This window comes from Rhinatrema bivittatum, chromosome 14 (genome assembly GCF_901001135.1).
Source record: "Rhinatrema bivittatum chromosome 14, aRhiBiv1.1, whole genome shotgun sequence".
NCBI lineage: Eukaryota > Metazoa > Chordata > Amphibia > Gymnophiona > Rhinatrematidae > Rhinatrema > Rhinatrema bivittatum.
In genome coordinates, this window is record NC_042628.1 from 24,543,440 (window position 1) to 24,570,290 (window position 26,851).

General features: G+C 41.7%; 1 protein-coding gene across 2 annotated transcripts in view; it reads left to right on the forward strand.

The window, feature by feature from the left end:
• Nucleotides 1-9,988, forward strand: part of LOC115075854 (apolipophorins) — a 68,367-nt gene extending 58,379 nt beyond the window's left edge. For both annotated transcript variants that reach the window (XM_029576711.1, XM_029576712.1), the window contains 4 exons: nt 2,360-2,493; nt 6,333-6,491; nt 7,305-7,485; nt 8,876-9,988. In XM_029576711.1, the coding sequence (XP_029432571.1) occupies nt 2,360-2,493; nt 6,333-6,491; nt 7,305-7,485; nt 8,876-9,162 (761 nt within the window). In that variant the 3' untranslated portion in view covers nt 9,163-9,988. The remainder of the gene's footprint in view (nt 1-2,359; nt 2,494-6,332; nt 6,492-7,304; nt 7,486-8,875) is intronic.
• The last annotated feature ends 16,863 nt before the right edge of the window (nt 9,989-26,851 follow it).

Sequence of the window (26,851 nt, forward strand, 5' to 3'; positions counted from 1 at the left end):
TAATAATAATTAAAATGTTGATTTACAGGTTTTCCATTTCTGAATATAATACGACAGCACTATAGAAGAGTGTCCATGCTACTAAATCTATAAAGTTCCAGACTTAGTTATAATTAAATCCTCGGTGCTCAGCAAACTCTTGTTCTCCATAATTGTTGGATTTTTTTTTTTTAATCCTAGCTTCTAAAGTGTGCCCATTTTGCTAGTTGTGAAATTTGTAGAAATGAAATTGTTGGGCTGTAGTCTGCACGAAGCTCTGCCACGAATAGATATGCTTAATAAAATTCAGTTTTTTGGTTGCTTCTATGTTGCAAAGTAGGACATGGTTGGCACCATTCTCGTAGGGCTTTCCTGTTAGTGATATCGTCCAACACTATCCTAATATCATGAGGTGAGAGCCTACAGCTAGAGAATGACAAGCCATTTCAATGACCAGTAACTGGGGCCTCCATCCCGCCAAAGAGGACTTGGTCTACGCCAAAGGCTTGAGTCACTGGATCTAGAAAAGTGCACTGAGCAATGTACCTGCAATGTAAACTTTCTACTGCTGGAAAGTGATGTGCAACTCAGGTGAATCAGTGGGGCCAGTCTGCTGCCGATAAACACGCTTGTTTTTCGATGAGTCTTATAAACCTAGCAGAGCTCAAGAAACATTGGTTTCTCTGCATAAGAGTGACTTGTGATCCTGCCGGTACATCTAAATGGAAAATTCTTGCATTTTATTTTTATTAGGATTTTAGTAATTGTGAGCGCAATAAACAACAGCATTTCCGCTTGTAAAATGCTGTTTTAATTGTTGCCCACCCTCTTCACTGGTAAAAGTATGCATGGATGTCAACAACCGTGAACTTTTATCCACGTACTTTGTAATCATTCCTGGGGGGGTCGTGCTAAGGTTGGAGGAAGCAAGTTTATGTGGTGATTTTGCCTTTAAGATACACCTGCACATAGAGCGGGCACAAATTTGTGTGAGTACCTTTTTGAGGGGGATCATAGCTTTGTTCGATTACTGGTGCAAACCTAGAGGAAAAATACCCGCAGCGTTTTCAACAATACGTCTGGTTTTGGTTAGTTATCCCATATTCTGTGAGAATGCTTAGCCGCATGACTGAAATTTTCTGGTTTGATCATAGCCCGTGGATGGCCAACACTTCGGCAAAAGCGGGTTGGGACTCGTGGGCTATGATTCCATCTTAGGGGTTTTGTTTTCTTTCCTTGAAGGGACCAGAGCAGCAGTCCATAGGATAAATGCCAAACAAACACAGGCAAAACTTTTGTTAAGAGTTTAAATAACTTTTCGGTTCTTGCTCTGCTAATGTGAAACAGATGCTTTGAATGTCCTGGACTGCACATCAGTTTCCAGAGGCTAAAATACACAAAGCTTCATGTGCACTGTGACGAGAGAACTTGTGTTCTCCCGTTGGAAGCCTTAGGATGAGTCATGGTTCGGCTTCTTGGGAGTGAAGGCGGAGTATTTAAAGCGTCAGGCTGTGAGCCAGGGAAGCCAGGGTTCAAATCCTGCTAATGCGCCTTGTGACCTTGGGCAAGTCACTCCACCCCCCTCCATTGCCTGAGGGCTTGATTGACTTAAGCATTTTTCCCATAGACAGGGAATGGGAGAGACACCTGAGTAAATCAGGCCTTTAGATTGTACGCCACCGTAGGACATGAGAAATACCTACAATGCCGCTGAATGTAATCTGCTTTGCAGTGATTGGATAGACGCAGAAGGTGGCGTATAAATCAGAAATGTCATTAAACAATGGCGCGATGTAAACAGCAGGAGCAGCGATGCTCAGGCAGGAATCCTGTGAATGTTACGTGCAGCAGGTGCCGTGCAGCTTTCTCCAGGAGCATCACGTACTCGGAGGGGCTTGAGCACCTTCAGCAGGGTATAGAGTCACGTTGAATGGGGGTGTGAGGGAGGGTTAGAATAGGAGCCAGAACATAATAGCCATAAATGAATTTAACGTGAACAATTTCCCCACATTTTTGGAAAAGCAAATTATAGGAGGAGAGCAACTTTAGTTGATTTGCTATAGTAGGATTGGACTTTGATAATATTTAAGTTTTCCCTGGCCTTTTTTTTTTTTATCCTCTCTCCAAGAGGACTGGCCTGAGCAACACAAATCCCCTCATAAGCCAAGGCCTGGAGGGGAAGTCTCCGCAGCACTCTCTGAGCCGCTGGGTAGTCCTCTCTCCCTCGAGCCCTGCTGGACATGATACAGTAGATGGAAAAACTCTAAGAAAGGGGGCTTCTCCCTCAAAGTACAGAGCCCCGCTGCCAAGTGCAGAATCAAGCACAGGGTAGATATTTCACGGGCTGAAGGGCGCTGTTTTCTTTTCGTAATTGGAACAGGAAATGCAAAGACCCTGCAGCATGAATGCAGTACAGGACAGAAGATCAAAGCAGGCGCGAGTGCTACCAGAGAGCAGAAACTGGATTTGGAGCATGAACTTCACTGCACCCAGATGCCGGCCTTTAACCACAAGGTAGACGATTCAAGAAAATGGCAAACTGATCCAAGGGCTTCTAAAAACTGATTTTACTGGGCATAGATCTGTACATATGTTTGCTGAATTTTTAGCTGTAGTCTAAAGGCTTATTTGAAGATATTTTTTTTATTACTGGTTATATGGAGGCCAACGTCCCGCTGAATATACTTCCTTAAAGTTAGCCAGCTATATGTTTAAATATAGCCGGTTAGGTTTTAAAGTTATCCGGCCTTGTGTGGCTGGATAACTTGCTACTTATCTGGATATCTTTAATAGATATCTGGGTAAGTATCGCTGAACCAGTTTTAAAAAAAAAAGGAAAAAAATCTGAGCCCGCAGCTCCCATCCTCATGTAAATTATGTGAATTGTAATGTCTGGCCCAGCCCTCCTCGAATGAATTACCACCATCTATCTCTCCCCCCCCACACACACACTTTTCCCATTTTGACTTTTAAAATGTATATTGCGACACCCCCCCCCCCCCCCCCCCCCGCATCTCATCTCACCTTCCCCACCCCGGTGACAAAAAAAAAATCATCCCTGCAGGGAGCGAGGGTCTCGGCTTCAGCGCTGCATCTGATGGACAGTGCTAGAAGCGTAAACTATGCTCAGTTTACACTTCCAGGCTTCCCGAGTGTATTTTAGCTGGATAAGTGGCTGGACATGTCACATTTGCTATTTAGTTGGATACCTAAATAGGTTTCAAATATGGACCTCATGGTTTATATAATTAGGCGTATTGATAAACCAAACACAGATTAGGACTAAATGATCATTTTCCAACTGGAGAAGAGTAAAATAATATAGTGCCCCAGGGATCTTTCCTGGGACCGGTGCTATTTAGATATTTTTAAATGAGCTGGAAAAGGGAGCACCAAGTGAGATGATGATACTGGGGGTTCCCTATTAGGAGGCGCCATCCAGGAAAAGGATCTTGGGCAATACATTGTGGACAATTCATTGAAATCCTCAATTCAGTATGAACCAGGGATCAAGAAAGCAAATAAAAATGTTAGGAATTATTTGGAAAGGAATGGAACGTATCATCATGTCTCTGCATCGATGCAAGGTGTGACCACAACTTGCATATTATGTACAGTTTTTCTTGTCCCATCTGAAGAAAGATATGGTGGGACCAGAAATGTTAGAAAGAAGGGGTAACAAATGATAAAGGGGATGGATCATCTCCCTTATGAAGAACACCAAATAGCTTAGGGCTCCAACTCGGAGAACATAAGAACATAAGAAAATGCCATACTGGGTCAGACCAAGGGTCCATCAAGCCCAGCATCCTGTTTCCAACAGTGGCCAATCCAGGCCATAAGAACCTGGCAAGTACCCAAAAACTAAGTCTATTCCATGTAACCATTGCTAATGGCAGTGGCTATTCTCTAAGTGAACTTAATAGCAGGTAATGGACTTCTCCTCCAAGAACTTATCCAATCCTTTTTTAAACACAGCTATACTAACTGCACGAACCACATTCTCTGGCAACAAATTCCAGAGTTTAATTGTCCGTTGAGTAAAAAAGAACTTTCTCCGATTAGTTTTAAATGTGCCCCATGCTAACTTCATGGAGTGTCCCCTAGTCTTTCTATTATCCGAAAGAGTAAATAACCGATTCACATCTACCCGTTCTAGACCTCTCATGATTTTAAACACCTCTATCATATCCCCCCTCAGTCGTCTCTTCTCCAAGCTGAAAAGTCCTAACCTCTTTAGTCTTTCCTCATAGGGGAGTTGTTCCATTCCCCTTATCATTTTGGTAGCCCTTCTCTGTACCTTCTCCATCGCAATTATATCTTTTTTGAGATGCGGCGACCAGAATTGTACACAGTATTCAAGGTGCGGTCTCACCATGGAGCGATACGGAGGCATTATGACATTTTCCGTTTTATTCATCGTTCCTTTTCTAATAATTCCCAACATTCTGTTTGCTTTTTTGACTGCCGCAGCACACTGAACCTACGATTTCAATGTGATATCCACTATGACACCTAGATCTCTTTCTTGGGTTGTAGCACCTAATATGGAACCCAACATCGTGTAATTATAGCATGGGTTATTTTTCCCTATATGCATCACCTTGCACTTATCCACATTAAATTTCATCTGCCATTTGGATGCCCAATTTTCCAGTCTCACAAGGTCTTCCTGCAATTTATCACAATCTGCTTGTGATTTAACTACTCTGAACAATTTTGTGTCATCTGCAAATTTGATTCTCACTCGTCATATTTCTTTCCAGATCATTTATAAATATATTGAACAGTAAGGGTCCCAATACAGATCCCTGAGACACAAATGGAACGGGTATATGGTAGAGGTTTATAAAATCATAAGTGGGGGTGGAACAGGTAAATAGGGAATGGTTATTTACCCTTTCAAATAGTACTAGGACTAGTGGCACACTCCATGAAACTAACAGCAGGTGTAAAACAAACCGAAGACAGTTTTTTTTTTTCACCCAGTGCACAATCAAACTGTGGAACTTGTTGCTAGAGAATGTGGTCAAGGCATCTAGCATAGGTAGGTTCAGAAGGGGTTTGGACAAGTTTCTGGCGGAAAAGTCCATAAACAATTATTCGCCAGATGGACTTGTGAAAGCCACTGCTTGTTCCTGGGAGACGGCAAGGGATCCTGCTGGGTACTTGTGACCTGGATTGACCATTGTTAGAAGTGATTCCAGGCTTGATGGGCCTCTGGTCTGACCCATCTTATATCCCTAAAATTATCAAAGTATGACTGTCTCTTTAAATATTGACTTTTGATATCTGGCATACATGTGTGGATCTTATGTGGCTGGCAGTTGGCCATCAAGAGCAGCTAAGCAGGGTGCAATAGGAGGAAGAGTGCTGAATTTGTTTAAATACCAAACTGGGAGGGAGGACTCCTGCGTTCAGTTCCTCATTTTCACATTGATTCATGCCATTTTGTGGATGACTTTACTAACTGTGTGTACTCCTTTTCACCCTAGCCTAATTGTCTTGAAAAATAAAACTAGACTCATTTTCTGTCTCTTTTTTTTTCCCATCACCCCAAGCTCATTTTTTGATTTATAGTCTGAATCCAAACAGTATGGGCATACTGTACTGCCGGGCTACTTGTACCCTCTCTCCTCACACAGAATGAGCTCCACCCAACCCACAAATCAACAAGTAACTGTTGGAATCCAAAGTCCACAGCTTTATTACACAACATTTATATACCCCAACTAACAATATCAAATACCCAACTCATTTTCTCGGTGAGCATCTGCCACATCCCAGCATCCCCAATCTACCCATTCTGTAGGCATCCAGCAGCACCGAAACTGCCAATGGGTGAGGCGCCTACCACAGCCCAGTAAGGTGCCCGTACAGGTGCGGCTATGCCCGGCCATACCTTCCACTTCAATATTATCTGAAGTTCGATCAGCCCGCCCAGCCGATCTATTATATGAACCCAGTATAACATCCACTCGAGTAGCACTGCCCCCACACAAATCCAGCCGCGACAAGGAAAAATAGCCTAAGCCCAAACACTAGAGGGAGGGAACCTGAAAAAAGAAGAAAGGAGGAAAAACAGAACCACTGCTTGTATACCCTTATCTCCAAGTGACAACTTCTGTCCTGGCTTTCCCAGTGGCAAGCAAAGCAAACCATGCATAGTTTGAAAGCTCCACTGGGGACACAGCATCACAGGCCACGTGACGACATCCCCACCTCGCCTGGCCACGTACTGCACGAAGCCTCATGAGGCTGAGCCAGGAGCCCACGTTGTCACGGGCAAACCAGTGGTCAAGTTGAATGTTGGAAGAAAGAAAAGAATAAAAATGATGGAATGTCTTGCACAGGTTCGGCTACAACATGAAGAGAGCGCGGCTCTTCTCCATTCACGACTGGAAGTCAATTATGGAAGACACTGGGATGAAAGGAATAACAAGAGAAAACTCTTGCTCAGTCAGACCTTCAAAAACGATTCAGATCCATCCCAAACCAATTACTTCATGGAGGTAACTTATTTACTTTGAAAGCTATATACTGTACTCTTGTTATACCATTTGTACTAATTAAGAGAGAGGGAGAAATTCTAACTCTCTCTGGGCTGGTTGGGCATGTCATGGAATTGATGACAGAAGTAAAGGCAATGGACATTCCCAGTTCCTGTTGGTGGCTGTTCCACCAAATTATATATTTTCTCTGCCTAATGCAAAATACCCAAAGCATATTCTAAATTAGTACTTAATTTGGCTGAGCATAATTTTATGGTACTGCCAAAGGATTTATGAATGTAAAACATTCGATCAGATGAAAAGAATGCTTCTTTTTCATATTATTTTGTCTTACTCTATTGAGGGTCCTAATGATGAGCTTTCCAGCACTAAGTCTGATCTTCACGCCGAGACACAAGAATCTTAATTTCTCCTTTCTGCCATCTTATTTCCCCATGTGCCGAGATCTCCTCTAGCATCATTGCCATTTTACAAATTCTTCATAAAGTATAAATCTTATTGCTGGAAATATTGCCAAATTCTAGAATAACCTGAGCTCTATGACTTTTGGATGGTCCCTCTGATCCCAGTGGGGAGAAGTGTCATCATTAAATTTCTTAAGTAATAAGCAGAGTAAGAAGTGGTGTGCCAGAAGGGGTTTGCTTTTCATCTGTTGTTCGAAGGATCCAGGAATTCCTACTCACATTATATCTTGCATATTTAAGTTTGTTTAAGATCGCACCTTCTCTGTTAGATGCAAGAATGTGATGAATTTGTGTTGACATGCAGAAACAGGAAGTCTGGTTAGTTCTGTGACCTTTGTTTCCTCTGTAGTTCGCCTTGCAAATTCCCGAGAAGAAAGTGAACTACAGGACTCAGCTGCAGCACATGCACTTCCTACAGGGCTATTCGGAAAGTAACACCAACCTGAAGGTGCGGTATAATGATCGCGTGCCATTTGTGGCAGGACTGCAGTGGAAAGATGCCTCCAAAAATGATCTTACGAAGTGGGAAGGTAAACTACCACAGAACATTTTTTTTTGTGTTAAAATTGTGGGAGGTCATTTTCAAAGGGCCTTCTGCAGGTTAAGAAGCGTTTTATCCATGGAAATAGCTCTTTAGAAAATGGCACAAGTGAAACCACATGTAAAACTATGTGCGGGCGCACACCACATGCATGTAGGGGAGAGGTGTTCCAAGGGATTAATCTGGGTGGAGCTGAGACTTAGGCATATTGGAATAGATATTCAAAAGCCATTTAGATGGATAACTGAAAAGTTATCTGTTTAAAAGGCTTAGCCTCGATATTTGGCGACTCATCTGGCTAGATATCCCGGTTAAGTTAGTCGAATAGGTTTTTCCCGGTAACATCTAGCCACTCAGCAGTTGAATATGGGCCCCGTTTTTCTGCGCTTAAATTCTCTTGGCTAAACAACGCATATCAATAGCAGGGGTAATTGTGTGTGTGTGCAGCTTTGCCCAGGATAATTTTCAAAGCATTCTTAATGCCTGTAAAGTCTTTTTGGAAAATTGGGGTGACTTACTAGCACATTTTCTGGCTCACTTATGCACAGTGATTCAGAATTACCCCCCCCCCCCCCCCCAACAGAGATTTCCATGGGGCAACTTTAGGAATGCATGGACAATGCGTCCAATGAGATGGAAAGGAAGAACAAATATCGCGAAGGGCCATGTTGTGGCACAGCTGTTACCAAGTACAGTGCTGGGGGTTTTCTGCAGAAATTGGGTGACATAGGACATGAAGTCATGGCGCTGCCATGCCATTTCAGGGGTCATTCTGAATAGCCTGCCTGCTTTTGTGCATGCGTAACTTGCAGTTTATTTTCAAAGGGAAACCCTCCAGGCAGTTTCCCCTTTGGAAATGAGCTGCTAGTTTGCCCATACAAATGGTGCGTGTGCTTTGCACTTCCTGTTTCTGTGGGCATTTGAACGGGGAGCCACACAGCATGCATACCGTTGAAAATCTCATCTACAAGCTGTTGCCTTTCCCTACCTTAGGGAACACTCGGGAAGGCCTCTGTTAAACCCCAGTAAAAGTTTGCATGCTGGGGAATCCCATGAGTAAGGAGGGCAGCTTTCAGCCAGGCCAGTTTCTTTGGGTAAATGGCTTTGAAAATGTGTCCCCTTTTGTGTCCAGATTAGTTTGGGGGTGGAGTAAGCTTGGACGTGCTAGCGTTTGTGGTCAAGCAAATTCTCAGAAGACTGGTCACAGACAGCACGGTGACATACAGTACTCTTACCCGATAAATGGAAATGTCTTCAGAGGGCTGCTGCCGAATGCTGCAGCTGTTGACGTACAGATGTGATGAGGCATGGCAAGGGTTTCCTTTCTCGTGCGCGCTGCTAGATTTGAAATAGTGCTGTCTGCTCTTGTTTCCTCACAGGGGTTTTCAGCATGAATACCTCATGGCTCTCTGTCTATACCGCACTTACACTGGACCAGCCTCAGCGCGGGACTTATCACTCAAGCATCCAGCTAAATGCAGGGAAGGCCTTTTCCATCAAAAACCTGGTGATGGAAGTGTTCTGTCAAGACAAAGGCAACAGAAAAGAAGGGCGAATTCATATCTATACACCTACAGCCACTTACCTTAAAGTCAGTCCCAGTGCCTCTTCTTTCTTCTGCAGAACGAAATCTGGGTTTTATGAACATTGGTTAGCTGCTTGTTGAATACTTTTTAAAAATAATTTCTGTTAACAATGTTGTGATGTCTGCTGTAAAACCTACGAAGATGGTAGAGCACTGAAATGTGTACAGCCTGGTCACACGGCACCAAGGTTTTATTTTCCAGATTCCCACCTTCCAACAAGCTGCCAACCTGTTGATTACTAGTGAGCACTGTTTTATGGTGTTTCAAGATGGCAAGTTGGAATTTTTATAATTTTGAGCCACTTTCACTACTGATGTCTGTGATACCGCGGAAGCGTGTTTAGGTAAACGGCCTAGGGTGAGGGCTACGAATGAGGTTGAATTGATAGGGGGATATTCCATTAAAACTATACTGCATTAGCGATGCCAAAATGACGAGGAGCGTTTGGATGGATGTTTGGGTTGGCGTGGGGATACTCAAATCCCCCAAGGGCTTGGAACGGGAAGGAGACAGTGCAAATTTTTTTTTTTTACTCTGTCTCTTCATCCAGCAGTTATTAATACCTTTCACCATTCTATTGTTTTGTTATCCTGAGCCGTGCAGCAGGGCTCTAGGTTTAAATACTAGCCCCTTGTTAAAGTCCGTAGAGGAGATTCTTTGTGCTGTGTCTCAGGAGGTTCTTGGTGGTTAAATGCGTTCCAGCTGCTGTGCATTCCAACAGTAGTCGTTATGGGTGTGTTAGCTGGCAGGTAATTCATTTTAAGGCGCCTTATGGGCCTGTTCATGATGCAGGCCTTATATGCTCTTGAATGTTTCCTGTTTCACAAAAAAGTAGGCTTTTGAGGAGAAATAACTGATATGTATTGCTGTAGTACATACATTAAAACCTTTTTCTCTTTTGGTTTGTCTTTGTGTGCGGTTCTCAATGGACATTATTGCTGCCTGTGCCATGTTTACATATGGTAGTAAAAGAGCAGGCCCCCATGTTCACTCTAAGGATTTAAGTTTCAAAGGAATTATGTAGCGCATACCGTGGTCCTTTTAAAAAAAAAAAACAAACAATCGATGAACTTAAAGTCCGTGTCTGCATGTGAAACCTTTTGGAAATTCAGAGTGAATTTTTCAAAGAAGCTGCCCACATTAAAATAGCAATCTTAAAAAGCCCACTTATTTTATTTAATAATTTTTATATAACTATTTTTCATGTGAGCATATCAAATCTGTTTACAGTAGTTAACAAATATTCATTTAAAAATACTTGCATTTCCAAAAGAAAAGGAAGTAGCCACATAGTTTCATAATATAAAATATAAATTTATAAATGGGTAAGCTCATTTGTCTAAAGCCCTTGGTCAACATTTAGGGCCGGATGTATGAAAGTGTTTTTCCATATTTTGTCTTAATATTAATTGATTTTTATGTGTCCCGCCTAGAACTTTGCAGAGTGCAGGATTTAAATAAAATAAGTGTGTGTTGTGCATGCAGCCCTTCAGGCTTTAGTCTGAAGCTGTTTCTCCTCATCGCTGTAAATAGTTTTTTAAACTTATATTCCACCTCGCGTGACTGGTCCACCACTCAGTGGCGGCTGCCGATTTCTTCAAGGGCCCTAGCACTCCGAATAACCCTGTCCAGGGGGTCTCTGGAGATCCCCTGCCTCCCCCTCCCTTGTTGCTGCCTCCATAAGGCAGGCGAAGTAGGGGAAAAAAAAAAAGATCCATGAAGGCCCCGGGTGCAGGTCTTGCCCTATCCCAAAACCTCTCCCCTTTGGTAGCAAAGCCCACCCCTTACTTAGGCCTTAGCACAACATCCCTGGTGCCCAGTGGGGGCCTGGAGTGACCCCTATGGCTTCAGGCCTGGCGACAGAATTTTTCAAATAGGTGCCGGCTAGCTGAGCTCCTACCATTGCCCCCGTCATGTGATAGGGGCGTGCGGTAAACGCCTAATGCAGCTAGGTAGACAGACGCCAAAGTCTTTTGAAAATAAGGTTTTGCTAAACAAACGGGGTTTGTTCCTTTCATCCTAGGACGATCTGGTATCAGAATGGAAAAACACACAAATACATATTTTATATTTATATATATATATATATATATATACACACACACACACACACACACACACACACACACACACACACACATATATACATACATACATACACACACATTTTAATGGGGGAAACAATACTGGTTTAACTTTAACTTTTAGGCTTCCATGGTGAATCACATTGAGAGGGAAGCATGCAGAAGCTACGGTGAAGGGGCGTCTCTGTGGAACCAGCTTTTTAAAAATGAAATTCATTTGGAAAATAGTGAGCAAAATTAAATCTTTTCAGTTTTAAGATAAGGCGTGCAAAGGAAGAATTTGATTTTGTCAGTTGACTATGCAAACCTGGAAGGGATAAGACCACAGCATCAAATACTGTTCACATATGAGCCATTGCCAACAGAAACAACCGTGCCGTTTTCACCATTTCTTCCTCTGGGTTTATCAAGTGGTCTGATTCTGGCATGTTTTGCATGCTCCACTGACGGTTCGTTAACCTCATATTCCGAATGCTCCTATGCAAGAAATAAATTTTGTGTATAGTGTCTGGGGTATGGTTAGTAGACATATTACGGCTTATCTTGTGGAGGGACAGAAGCATTGTGAAACTTGCTCCATCGCTCCTGGCAGACGCACAGAGATGTTTGAGGTTTCTTGTGTATTGCACTTGCCCATTGTAAAACTGGGGAAAAGAACGGCTGCCGGTGAAATAGGTGCCATGAAATTTTGGGCTAAGAGGCATGAAAGCAAAGGTCAACAGGTGTTTTGCAGGGAATACCCTTTCAGTGTCACAAAGGTATTAAGTTTGTCCAATAAAAAGCTATTGCCTGCAGCTTGCTTATTGACCTTTATTTCTGCATATTTATTTTATATTTTTTTAATTAATTACTTGGATTTATTTATCAACCTAATTGCCAAACCTCTAAGCGATTTACAATTTCAACATGCATAATCAAGTAAAACAGGAACAATACTATGACTAAAACTTCACCACATTAAAACTGAATCAAAAGAATCCTGATTTAAAAATAAACAAATTACAATAAAAAAAAAACCCAAACAATAATATTAAGACTGGCCATAAAGGTACTTTAAAACACTTAAAAATACTGAATCAGAAAGGCATTTTAAAACATTTAAAATACTCAATCACAAAATACCTGTTTGAATAAAAATGTTTTCAGCAAGGTCTTAAATGTCTTTGAGCAATCAGCTAATCTTACATTTTCTGGGAAGGTAATCCACAACTGTGACGCAGCAACTGAGAAAGAACATTCATGCACCTCTCCCAACCGAGCGTGCCTCACAGGAGGAACATTCAATAACCTCAAGATGAGAAGATCATAATTGTCGTGTTGGCTTATAAGTTTTTAGCAAGGCATTAGCCCGTGGAAACTCGGTCCGATTTCCGTAATGTAGAAACGAGGGCTGCCATTTTATACCAAGCACGGTAGTTTACGGGCGGCCATTGCAGAACATGTAGCACGTGGTCAAATCATCATCTCCCAGAAATAAGACTTAGCTGCAGAGTTCTGCACCAAATGCAGAGCCTTCAGTGATGCAGCCAGGAGACCAATAGGTCCACATGACAGGGGTATTACTTTATTCACGATACCCAAGATAAAATGAATAAACGACACTTCTTCTCTTTGGCTAATTGTGCTGATACCTGAAATAGCAAGTTGCTCCCAGGGAACCTAGGGATCCAAGAACAGCAGAAACGGAAGCAATAGGTGCAGGTCATCATCCCCAGGCCCAATCGACCAATACAGTACAAAATACAATAAGGAAATAAGCATATTTGATTCTAGTCACAGATAGACTGCGCATGATTCTTGGGTTGTACAGCTATAGCTATAAGCAAATATGGTATAACATGAGCTTTCCAAAACCCTAACCACTGTATCTCATTATGTGGCGAGTGGTTTGGGGATAATGAGAGCATTTATCCTATTTAATCTGTTATTAGGGTTCTCAGATAGTCTAGGTTTACAGTCTCTGTCTTCATGTATTGCTTTTTTTTTTTTTTTAGTGGGGTGAGTCAATGCAGACTTTACAGGGAGGAAAAAATGTTGGGATGTTGCAATCTATTACTTTTCAGGTTTTTAGTGATCTTTAAAATTCTCCAGCTTTGTGCATGACTACAGCGCTTGATTGAACGTTAGCCAGCCACTCTGCAGATGGGCAGAACATTACAAGTAGAACAAGAGTCAAAAGTCTGCCACATTACATTCTTACAACAGTGGAAAAATCGGATGAATACTTTTGTATCTGAATTTGATTCTAAATTTAAAAAAAAAGCAGACTGGGCATGAATGAGTGGAATATGAAGGGTCTGAATGCAATCCATTGAGGAAGGTTTGACCAGGATTTAAAGATTTTGCAGTGCTAGCAGTTCCTGTATAAAGTCCTTGAGTGGTGGAGTATTTTTACTGATATGAGTAAGCAGCGAGTTCTTTGAGTTCCAGCCTAAGAAGATGAATATCTCGGCAAAGGCGCTGTGGACGGCCCACAAGAATCCGCCTGTAGTACTGCAGCTGGATGGCCAGGTCGAAGAATTGCGAAAGGACAGGATGCTTTATCAGAAACGTGGATCCTTCCATTTCAGGTCTGCTTTCTGTTCGTGTCTGTGTATTCAATTAACATTTGAAAGAGAGATCTTCTTTAAAATTATTAATTTTTAGGAGGAGAGACGGAGGCCAGCCATTTCCTCCTTTGGATTTCCAGCTCAATGAGGTTCGGCCTCTACTGAGTTATGGTGCCATGAACCTTCATATCTGCCTCCCCACCTCTTTTTTTAATATCTCCCTTCCAACTTGGTCCAGCTATCGCAGGGGCCACAGCCGTCAGGCTCCCTCTGTAACCCAGCTAAGGTGGACCCTGAGGCTGGCCATGGCTGTCAGCATTGAGCGATGCCTGGGACTCCCCCCTGTGCTTACGGGTTACAAACACTGCCTCTGCAGCATCCTCTGCTCCGAGTGGCCCAGGCAGTAGAAACCGGGCCAGAGAATCAAACCCAGGCCTTGTGTATGGCGGCACACGGCAGTCGCCACTAGGCTGCTCCACTATATTATTTCTTATTAAATCCTTCTAAAACAAGCCTTGGCTGCAACAGGCTGAAGCTTCATCCACCAGCAGAAGCCTACTTTGACATTTTCTATTCTGGCATTAGAAATCTTGGTTGCAAGAAATAAATGAGGCTGTTTTATTTGTAAGGCGCGAGGGAGCACTTCAGGGTGTGTGGAATATGAGAATATGCTGTTAACCTGTCTTGGTTTCTTTTTCTCACCAGTTGTATTCCTTGCCTTGTTTTGTTCCCATTTTATGCACGGCACTGGAAACATTTTAAATTAATCCCATGTAATTTATCATAATCCAAAATCTTTATCAGTAAACATCCCACCCATAAGAAAATCTTTGGATTAGGAGGAAGCTTTAGCATCATGACGGTTGCACATGTAGCCCCCTTATTCAGAGATTAGGGCTGAATTGGTGCAGGGGAGACTCTCATTCCTGGGGCTAAGTCCTAGTTCTCTTGCACCTGTCCTTTCAACCCCAGGGTGTGGATTCTCTCTCAAGGGTGGGGAGGCTCTTTTGGAATCACGCTCTCTCACTCGTTCTCAGAGTTGTATTCATTGTTTGCCGTCCCTGCTGCAGGGATCACCTCCAGCCCCACAAAACAATGGACACTTGAGTGTACGTTCCAAAATCAAAACTTTACTGTAACAAAAGCCCTCAATCAGATCAGTTGGTACTCTTCCATTAATCCTCAAAACAATCCAAGTGCACTTCTGCTCTCAGTCCTGCCCATCTGAGTGAGTGTCCCTCGAGAGGAGGAGTGAGCGGGGATAACTTTCTAATGGTTCTTCGCAAGGAATGGCAGATAGTGAGGTCATCAAGTGCTGTTTTATTCACAAGTTCCAAAGTGAAATTGTTAACAAAGATACAGTGCCGGGGAGGGGGACCATGCCCGGGGACTCTATTTTTGCAGCAATTTCACTTTGGAACTTGTGACTAAAACAGCACTTGATGACCTCACTATCTGCCATTCCTTGCGAAGAACCATTAGAAAGTTATCCCGGTCACGCAGCCTCTTCGCTGCTGCATTTGCATGTGAGACCTGTGACTACTCCACACTCCTTGTTTTGTTTTTCACCATAAAGACAGCAACAAAAAGGCAATTGCTGAAAACCGCCCTTCAGACCGTATCAGATGATACCTAAATGTCTTTTTCCCTTTCGTTAATGCCAACTCCCAAAACCAGCATATAAAATGTTGGCAAGTTAAAAAAAAAAAAAAAAAACAACCCACCTAAAATAAGCTCAGGGGATTCCTGACCAAACTTAAGCAGAAGGGCAAGTTCAGAGCCCCAGAGCTGGCAAGGAAAAGGCAGAATCTTAGTTGATCTTGCACACCGTAGAGTAGAGAGGCACACCGTAGAGTAGATCTTGCACACCGTAGAGTAGAGAGGCAGGAGCCACTGGAGGCAGAATCACAGGTGAAACTGGAGGCTGGAGCGGAAGAGCTGGGTTGCGTAGGAGTGCTAGGTAGGAGGGCCTCTAGTTGCTGGGAGCATCTTTCTGTAGCACAGCGACCTTCTATATGTCTCTTGCACCACGCCTCTCCCTCAAGGGCATGCTCTCAAGATATGATTATTGGAGTCTAGGCTAACAGGATCGTGGACTCCGTGGCACTGTCTAGTGGCTCAAGGGCTACTGTGATGGCTTGTTCCCTCATGTAGGCCCTAGTTAAAGCCCTATTGGAACCATATCCTGAAAATCCATAGTTAACTCCCAAACCTGTCCTGATGTCTCCTTAGATGGGAATCAGAATACCCTTAATAAATATGTATGAGATCAAATTGCATACAGTGGAGCTACATTATATGCAAATTGATCTCATGCATATTTATTGTGCATAACCTGAAAACAGAATCGTCTATGGGATCTCCAGAAAAGGCTTGGGAATGCCTGTCTAAAGGTGTTTGTTCAGGCTATTGCTAGATTTTAGGATGAGACTACATTTTGCCTATTCTACTAGCAACCAAAGGAATTACATACAGTACAAAATGTTTGTGTTAATTTTAATTCAGTAATATAATTTCATGATGCTTTTTAATACTCTATCTTTTTTTTAATGCTTAAGGTTTGCATCATGTTATCAGGCCTGGATTTAAGCATAGGCAACATAGGTAAGTGCCTAGGACACCAAATTCCGAAGGCACCCAGCTATCCAGGCCAAAAAGGAGCCATCTTCTGCTTGTTTTAGGGCCATGTGCTCTGCCATGGCATTCGGTCTATAGGCGCCAAAATCTTAAATTCAGCCCTGCAACGTTATTCTTTTTGTTTGAACTCTTTCTAATTATCCAAACTGTGTAACTTCCAGGCAAACGCGAAGCAGAGGCATCCTTGAACGTCAGTAAGAAAAATGTACTCTGCTTTCTGGGAAAATACCAACCCAAATCCAGCGAGAGGGCGTCGTGGCATCTCTTCCACACAGATGTGACACACGCCTTGCAGGTACCTGCATTTCTCTGCCCTGCTTCAGAATTCAGGACATGGTTAAGAATCCCATCAGGACAGAGGCCATTTCTAAGCCGTGCACACCTCAGGAATTGTTTGCCTTTGGGCATTGAACGCAGACAGTTCATTAACTGCCAGTAAATGTGCTGTTCAGAGGGGAATATTGCTGCCGGGGAAAAGATGCCAAGAATTTGAACTTTCTCAGTGTTGAAGCTCGAGCAACAGGGCCTTTTTCGGGAGTTAAATAAGCAGTCTGAGAAGATTACAAGAAGCATAAATGAACTTGTTTGTATTACTATTCCCGTTGTTTGTGCGCTGTTGATCCAAGTTTTACTGGATCTTGCTTCTTTTTTCAAGAAGCCGACTCTTAAAGTTAAAATCATTTGGAATTTGATCATTTGTGTTTAATACAATAGTAGATTCATGAATTCTTCATATGGAATGACGCATAAAGACAGACACTGCATGCTGCGCGCGCGCCATAAACAGCATTGTATGTACAGTAGGTAGAGATACAAACTGTAAATTGAGAATTGCATAATTTGGGTTTTACTTTTGCAGTTGATGTGGGGAGCTGTAGCTTGAACGGGGAAATTTGCTGTGAATTTTGCACTTTTCCTCCCTCATGAGCAAGGCCTGAGTTTAAAGTGCTGATTTCATCTGTGATCGTTACTGTTATTTTATCTCCTGCATCTTTTAATGTTCTCTCCCTCATCGGTTTAAGGCCAAGTTTTAGAACAGTTATACACCTGAGTAAAACCCAGGTAAATGGTTTTTGAGAATTGCCCTCCACATTTGTGCAATGCCCGGGGGCACTGCCAGCTGTTGCTATGGCACCAAATTCTATTGAATTGATGTCCAGTATTTCTGCGGCTCTCACACAGGACTCTGTGCACACAGTGACTACTGTTCACACTTGACAAGCTGTTGCGATTGTATTTTTCGCAGCTGCTCAAGTTTCCAAAAGAAGTGGCTCTGGATGCGGAGCTCTTCTCTAAACAAACCAACTCGGGTGATTTTTGACTGTGGCGCCAATGGGAAAGTCACCGTGAACAGAAGTGACGCTGCGCAGGTAAGGTCCTGGAAAGGTAGACGAATATTGTTCTCTTAATCCCGTTACATAAAAAACAAATGGGTTTTGATTTGTTAGTAGGTGCTTTCGATTTTAGTCTTTGAGAGGTTGGTAGTCAACGGGTTTGTCCGGTCAAGTTCCAAACTTAGCGGGACAAATCCAAGGTTTTGAATTTGGAACTCTTAAGAGACTGATTTATTATAATGCTTTTTCCCCACAGACATGGAAAAATAGCCTTAATAAATCAGGGAAAAAGGGGTTTTCCAGAGCAGATGTCTCAATACATTAGGATCCAGCCTTGTCAGTTTTGGACAGTCTGCAAGGCATCTTACTTAATGTTTCTGACACAGGCAGCCCTGTGGATCTCTGGATCCTAAAATCTTTTTAGAGGCAATCTGTAAGTTTATGGGTGGTTGGCAACCCTGTTCTTTTTCCTTAAATCTTTTCTCAAATTACATAATCTGAAGTTGTGCAGTACTCTTTTCTGCCAGTAGAGGTCCCTCTTACAGCAAGAGAGCCCTAGCCTTTTCACTATGGCCTTAGCTCATCTATTCTATAATATTCCTAAATCCTGTCAAGCCCAATGGACATGAGGTGTCCTTCATCAACAGTATCCTCCAAGACCAGCTGAGGGAATAATTGCTATCACAAATACAATTTGAAAATTGGAATGGATTATTGGGGGGAAAAAAAGGGAAATAAATGCAATGGTTAAGAAAATGATTGATTTTTTTTTTTAACTTAATATCTTGCAAGTATTATACTGTCAAAGTTATATGTAATTTTTAGGGTACTGAGCAAATTTCTATTAGTAATAAAACAAGCTATTCATTGTTCTGATATAATTGTATTTCTCCTAACAGTTTAGTGTTCAACTGAATGGATCAGTCAATCAAGTTGGTTTTTACTCCCATTTCACACATCCTTACCAGCTACAAATACCCCCAAATGTCCAGATATGTTTTTGTAAGCCATAAAACTTTTTATTTTGAAGAAACTGTTTATTTTCCCCTTCAAAAAAAAAAAAAAATGGTTTTATTGACAGGTCACTGCAACTCAGGAGCACAGCACCTTATCATAATTATATACCTTTTATACCAATAAATATTGTATATCTGCCCCCACATTCTACACAGATAGTTTTTATTTCCTTTATAAATGTAGGTGTGTGCCACGACAACGTACTATGGTCAAAGTAGTGTCAATGGCACACTCCACCTTCGTTCCAAAGGGAGGGATCTGGCTGTGTTAGAAGTTGATGTTACTAATGTGAACAGGAAGACTATTAAAATAATTGGACTCAGCGGTCGCATGCAGCAGACCCTTCTGGCAGAACCTGTGTCTATATACCTGCGGCTAACAGGAAGAGCTTTCCCTTCCAGGTAAATTAAAAGCAGCAGCAGGATGGTTAGTCTGACAAGAAGAGCAGTCCAGATATTCAGTTGGCCATGGAAAAATATGACAACCTGCACCTTTGCATTTAAGTATTCTTCACTCTAGGATTTGACATTTTTGTTGAGAGCTCATGAATTGATTGAGTCTTACTCACCTTCTGTAGGTTCAATTTATGGTAATTGAGAGTCCTAAATGCAGTACTTTGTGAGACTCTATGTAGGAAATTTTGGGTAATATATAATAAATATAAACATATATACTGTTCAATATATGCATTAACTGGAATTCATATCTTAATCTTTGCATGGCTCGGAGATATTAAAGTGACAGATTTTCACAGGTGCTTAAAATCTTGTTGCTGAATTATCATCATCATCACCATCATTAATTGCTATCTTCAATACTAAGGCTGGCAACTATGATAAATACTATACCATGGAATAATCTTGTACTGTAGTGTACATTTGATAGGAAACTAAGTACTGTGTATGTAATAATGTTGTCATCTTATTTCCTTGAAGATTCTCTGCCTTTTAAATTAATGGCACTAAGCTTTGCTGTTCAGTATATCCTTTGCATAATTATCCTATGCGAAGGGTTATTGTTTTTCCTGAGATAAATTCAATTTCCTTTTACTGAAATAATTTCAAGGCTCCAGGGGCTTTTTGAGACAATTTAATATATTACTTTCCTTTCATCAACTCCAACGTTCAGGTTTATAATGAAAATTCCTAGGAAACCTTGACAAACAAGAATGCCAAGTCCTCAAGGGACATAGCAGTCACTATTTAAAAGCATCCCAGCAATACTATGCACTAAATTAAGAGTATCTTCTTTATAGAGGATGATCCTTTTAATATGTTTTTATATTAATATGGCAGCTGCTTAAAAAAAACAAACATATACCATGCTCTTAGAAACACAGTATTCTTAAAAATGGAGGTCATTGAAATACAAGATATACATAGAGAGAGGGGACGTGGACAGTTAGAGAGGATGCAAGTAAATGTGTACAGCATGTGCGTATGAATGAGAGAGAGGATATGTGATGAGTGAAAGTGAATATGTAAGAGAGGGACACTATAGTTCAGTGCTGGCCTTAAGAATCTTTTCAAATCTGTAGCCTAAATTTTATGTGGATAAGTGCCCCTTTGAAAATAACTCTGTTGGATCTGCATGTAAAATTATGCATATAACCTGATTACATGTATACTTTTATGCACATATGTAGTATGCATGCCAGAGTGGATTTGGGACAGGGATAAGACTTACACTCAGACTTTTCTGCATATATGTTTACATGCAGAAGTTACGCATTGCTTGGGAATAAGTGTAACTTCCTGTGACTAATTTGTGATTTAAGGATTTTACGTGGATACATGGTTTTTAAAAATACCCTAAAAGTATCAAGAACCTTCCGTTAACTCTTGTATTCTTTTCCTTATTCTGATGCATCTATCGGAGCAGTTTGTGGTGTTTCCAAAATTAATTCTCTGCCAAAAGGCAATCATTGCATATATATTGCTTACCATGGGGGACATTTTTCTCCTGATGTACATTAGTGTTCTTCCCCTGATCTAGTCTGTGATAGCTCAGCCCCAAGTCCTATTTCAGATACATCTGTTTGTACTATGAACAGATATTTAAAATCATGTGTGCCAGTATGGGTTTGTCTCTGAGAAGGCTTCTTCAGCTTTATTTGATGGCATCTAATGCTCTAGCCTTGTTTAGTTCTACAAGTGGAGTCATTTAAGTTGCACATTGCATGCTAAACCTCTGATAACCCACAAATACCAAAAAGCCTGGACTTGTATTTTCCTCCAGGGTTTGGGTCAATTCAAGATAGCTTTTACCTGGCCCTGCCCCATAATATACTCCAGATAGCCCAATGCAATGCTATGCTAGATTAGCTGTGAGTCCTGACCAGTGAAAACGTTCAGTAAATCCAGCACATTTTCCAAATGTTTCCTAATCCTGACTGTGTATAACATATCATGCCAGTAGGCAGCGTCATATGTCTCCACCTTCCACTTCTGGCACTAAGTAGCATGAAATGGGATTTCATATTTAGGATGTGATGGGTACTCCAAATGGCCTGGACTAGACTCTGACCAAAACCAGATATAGGGCTTGATAGATCATTGGTGTAACCCAGCAAATATCTACAGTACCTGAATGTAATCCACTTTGAAGTGCTGAAAAAAGTGCGAAAAGCGGAACAGAAATCTAAATAAATACTTTTTATATTCATAGTCTTGATGGGACCTATGTAATCTATCAGTTGTTGGAAAGTAATAGGGGCTCCATGGAGTCCAAATGGGAGGAAAGTATAGTGGAACAAACCTTTGGATGTACTGAAAGCTATCTTTTCTTTAGTACTCTGTCAGGGGAATCTGCTAGTACCCCCTTGGAAAGATCTAGCATAGTGAGGGACTGGGAATCTCCTAGTCTTTTAGTTAACTCATCGGTGCATGATAGGAGATAGGTATCAAACTTTGATACCTCCATTTAGTCCTCAAGTCATTACAGAATTAATGAAATTCATCCAGTTTTAGGACTAGAACTATAGGACTCATTATGAAATTATTTTATTACCCCCATTTCCATCATACTGGAGATCTCCATTCTGATTTTTTCTTGCCAGGCCTCTGGGATCCTGTAGGGATGGAGTTTAACAGTGACCCTTGGTTTTGTTACAGTGTTATGGCAAAAGTCACAAAGTGTGATTTGATGCCCTTGAAAAAGACATTCCCATTGTTTTCTAGCAGTTTAGATTCCTATGTCTAAGGAGGACACAAGTCTGCTGAAATATGACCTGATGTTTGGAAATTGTGACTTCTGTATCTTCACCTGGTTATCTTTCTTTCAAGAGTTTGAGCAGATTGATGTGGTATATTTGTTACTTTTTCCTCTTTTCGGTTGTTGTATATTATAGTTCACATCTCCAATATAACCTCATAGGGGTCTTGCCTTCTTGCCAGCAGTTTACTTTCAGGTAGGGGGTCTAGGATTGGAACTTTCATTTTGATTTCCCCTGGTTAAATTTATATACTTTTCTCTTTTGGGCTTGTTCCCTATATTCTCTCACATTGGACGTAACCCTTTGAATCCATTCCTTTAAATCCTGTACATAATGTTGCCACTAAATGTAATGACCCTAGCTGCAGTTAAAAATAGACTTTGAATTTTGGTAAAATACATTTTGTATTGCAAACACGTAGAGCTAGAAACAGTACAGTATATAGTGTGGATGCTTGCTAAATTTGTTTGCAATATTCTAAAGCAATACATGTGTAATAGACTGAAAAATTCAAACTTGTTGAAGTTGAGGGAAAGCATGACTGAATCCAAGCTCTATGCTGTTTTGGTGGCCACATTCAGTGTGCAGGGTCAGATTGGCTACAGAATCACTGAAGGAGACAAGCACCAGAAGGTCTGTTACACAGTCACTGATCAACACTGAACCATTAAAGAAAAACTTTGTTGGAACTAAAGTCTAAAATAAAAAAATAAAAAACCCCACCACCAAACAGGTTTGAATTTTTCAGACTATTACACATGCATTGCTTTAGAATACCTCAAACAAATTTAGCAAGCAGGCACACTATGTACTGTACTGTTTCTAGCTCTACGTTTTTGCAAAACAAAATGTATTTTACCAAAATTCAAAGTCTATTTTTAACTACAGCTAGGGTCATTACATTTAGTGGCAACATTATGTACAGGATTTAAAGGAATGGATTCAAAGGGTTAAGTCCAATGTGAGAGAATATAGCGAACAATATATATATTCCCCCCCTGCCCCTCCCTATTCCTGCCGATGCCTTTTTTCAGCTCAGCCGGGAGCAAGGGACCCTCTGCCCCGCTCCCAGCGCCTCCAGCACTGCTCTGACGGAGGCAGCACTGGCAGCGTAATGTTGAAACATAAGCTTTCGCTTCCCGCACCCAGAAATAAGACTGAGTGTGGGATACTGGAAGCAGAATCAGAATGTCGGCTCCTAAAGGTGCTGTTGCTTTAAAATACAGCTACTACTGCTGCTATTATTATTAATATGAATAATTTGTAATTTTTATAAAGCCTCCCAGAGACACAGAATCTCACTGTCGCTTTCAGACGTAAGAGTTCGGAATTGAATACTTGTGGCTATCTCCAGAAGGATGGCCACATGCGCGGCTTCTGAAGGAAAGGAAATATTATCGCTGCCTGGATGGAGTTAGGTAATGCCACTTACCAGAATTCATTTAGGCAGTTCTTGGCAGAGCTGGGATGAGTCAATTCTTATTTACAGTCTTCAAAACACAGGACTTCTGATTTCGGTAAAAGGATTTTGCTTGCAGTTAATAAGAAAATATCATTCTGATTTTTCTGCTCTCACATTTGTGTGTGCGTGTGACTCATTTTTAGTTCAGTAATTTTGTACCCCCCCCCCCCCCCCAAAGCAGATTTAAAGATATTCGAGAATATGTTCCCGGGTAGGCTTAACCAGCTATATTCAAAAGAATATTGTTGATTTAGTGCCCAAACATATGGGGGGGGGGGGAAAAAAAAGTCAGGCCTTGCAGCCATAGCCCCCCCACCCCCACGTGAATTTCAGTTTTGGGCTGATAGGCCTGTGCCTCCATTCCTCCCTAGCTCCCCAGGAAGGTTAGAAAACAGTGTCCAGGCAAAAGGCCCAAAGAGGTGGGCCATCTCCCCCCACCCTTAGCAAATTCAAATATTCTCCCTTGAAAGGAAGTCATTCCCCCCCCTTCAAGCCAATCCCATTCCTCTCTTGTCTGGCACCCCCAAATGTCAAAGGTCCTCGGGGCTGCAGTATCAGTATATACTGCCCCTGGCGGTATTCGGTGGTTACCTTGATAGCACCGCTGCCAAAATGCACAAGGTTTGTGTTTGGTGGGGCAGAGGAGAGCAGCGTTTATGATGACACGTTTTCCACCAAAGTTGTTTTGCTTGCACGTTTTTAAGCATTGCCTCTGTACTGCTATTTGCTGGCAAGAAATGAATGAAAAGTTTCAGCCAAAATTAAAATATTTTCATAAAAAGTAAACCTTCAGAGCTTCTCTCAATGAGAATCGGTGCACATTTTTTTTTGGCTTTATGTGCTGTAAGCTGCAAAAAGAACGTAGCTTATCTAAAGTTGACTTAGAAATTTGTTGCATATATTGAAGACCAGCAATTCAAGGAAGTCAGCCCTCTTCTAGCTGCATTATGGCAATCCAAATGCAAAATTATGATAAACATCCTCATAAAATGCATAGTGAGTGAAAAAAAACCCTTCCTGACCCTAAAATGTGGCCACTATTATCTTTTCCTAGACTTTATATCTTGATACCCACTTACTTTCAAGCCTTACAAAATATAATCTATTGAGCGGTAGGGTTTCAATATCCCAGCTCGGACGCGATTCAATGGTTTTCTTCAGACGGATGACTGCCAAGCAGAATGTGTCTCCATCCTGGCCTTAGATGGCGATGCCACCTACTTTGAAGCAAGATCCGTGCGCCAGCCAGAGATCCCAGCAAACACGCAATGCCGACATGAGATTCCCCGTTTGAAGGACATCCCAAGAGAAAGCAGACTGTCCATCAGAGTCGGGAAAAATGGTTAAAGCATGACATCGACACAAGACTCAAAATGGGCAAATGTGAATTTGAAGCTATGGGGAGCCTACAAGCTGAAAATAAACTGCAGTGGGAAATGCTTCTGGAAACCGAATGCAGAGTCGTGCAGGTACTGTGGAAACATGGCATGGAGTACGCAGTCCATTCTTCTTGTAGGAATGATTAAAAACGTTTCGACAAGCAGAACATTCCTCAAATGGGGTTAGTTCAGACACACAAAAGCACCGATTCCTTGACAGGATGTCCTCGAAAGTTATGGCATTATGGCAACTTTTTTGTTCTCAGAGAGTGATGGATGTCAGCAAATGCTGCCCTGGGCACTGTTGGTGCCAATGCTGCTTTCCCCTCCACCTCCCAGACCTCCAAAACGTTCCCCCTTGCCATCAACTCCACCAGACCTCAAGAGTTCTGCTCCAGTGATGGATCCCCTGAGTGCAGCAAGCGTGTGCGAACAGGAAACCCCCCCCCCCCCTTGCAGGCTTTCTGTAGGGGGCGGGGCCTATAAGCATGAGTTGGTTTAGCCCCTACCTGCGCTCAGAATGGGAAGAGAATATATCACTGGATCAGAGATCCTGAGGTAATGGGGGAGGGCGGGCGGTAGCTCAGTGAGGAGAGGGATCAGAGGCAGGGACAAGAGGGGGAGGGTTCCATGATCCTAGGTGGGGGACAAGAACGTTGCCATCCAAAACAACATTTTTCCACCTCTAATCACAGGCCTGTGTGTAATTCCAGGCCCAATCTCGGGGTACAATTTTCACAAAAGTACTTAAAAAAAAAAATAAATAAAAATGTATTTGCCATTTACATGGTGAAAAAGTTGCATGTACACCCAAATCTTCTGCAGCAGGTAGAGTGCAAACTAAGTAAAATTAAGAGAGAAACAACCCAGTATCCTGTTTCCAACGGTGGCCAAGCCAGGTCACAAGTACTTGGCAGGATCCCAAATAGTAGATAGATTCCATCCTGCTTATCCCAGAGATAAGCAATGCTTTTCCTCAAGTCTACCTGGTTAATATCAGTTTGATTTTTCTTCCAGGAACTTATCCAAACCTTTTTTAAATCCAGTTATGTTAACTGCCTTTAATAAGTTATATTATCATTGAGGTTCCTATTCAAAAGCATTGAGCTGGCTAACTGAGTCCTTGGGCACATATCCAGCTAAACTCTAGTCAGCTAGAATTTAGCCAGATAAGTTAGGGGCATTGCCGGGGGGGGGGGGAGGGGGGTAACTGGGAGGAGTTGAGTTAACCAGCTAAGTTAACTGGCTGGCTCCAATATTCATAGTTAGCTGGATGACTTAGCCGGTTAAGTTTGGTCAGGCCAAAGAGTTGTCCTAACGTTAGAAGGCTATAGTTAGGCAGCTACCTTTAAGATAGCTAAATTCAATAGTGTGGCTGCACTACTGAATATACGTCCACAGTTAGCCCAATAAGTTTATCCGGACTGTCTGAATATGGCCTTCATTATGTTTAGTAGTAGTAGTAGTATTATAAATAGGTTGTAGGGGACTAATGTACTAAAGTGCGATAACGCCGTCGCAGGTGTTAACATATGTGAAACACATACGGATCACAAGTGATTAACACACATCAACAGCATTCTTAACTTGTAAACTAGCTTGTGATAGTTTTTAATGCAAAATCAATGCTGCTGAGGTAATGAGATGCAAAATAGCTCATTTACCTATTTGTGCAACAAAAAAGTACATACATTGAAATGCACAAAATGTGTTGCAGAGGTGTAGTTAAGGTTTTGTAATACTGGCTGGCTTTATTTATATTACACTTTTCAGGCACTTCAAAGCAAATTACTTTGAATCAGCAATAAACATGCCTCATTGGCATCTCATTAACATCACCGTTAATATGCATGATAAACATTGCTTTTACATGCCTTAATGGACAATATTCATGCTCTTTAGTACACTGGTCCCATGTGCCTTGTTTATAATATAACTGGCTGTTCTAAAAGAATACATAACTTTTTCTAAATCATTTTTTAAATTTCTGCAGATATGCACAATGCAATACCCCCAGCAAATAATGCAAAACATTAAATAAAATAACGCTATTAACCTTGTTTCAATTCTGTTTGCATGCATTTCATTTTCAT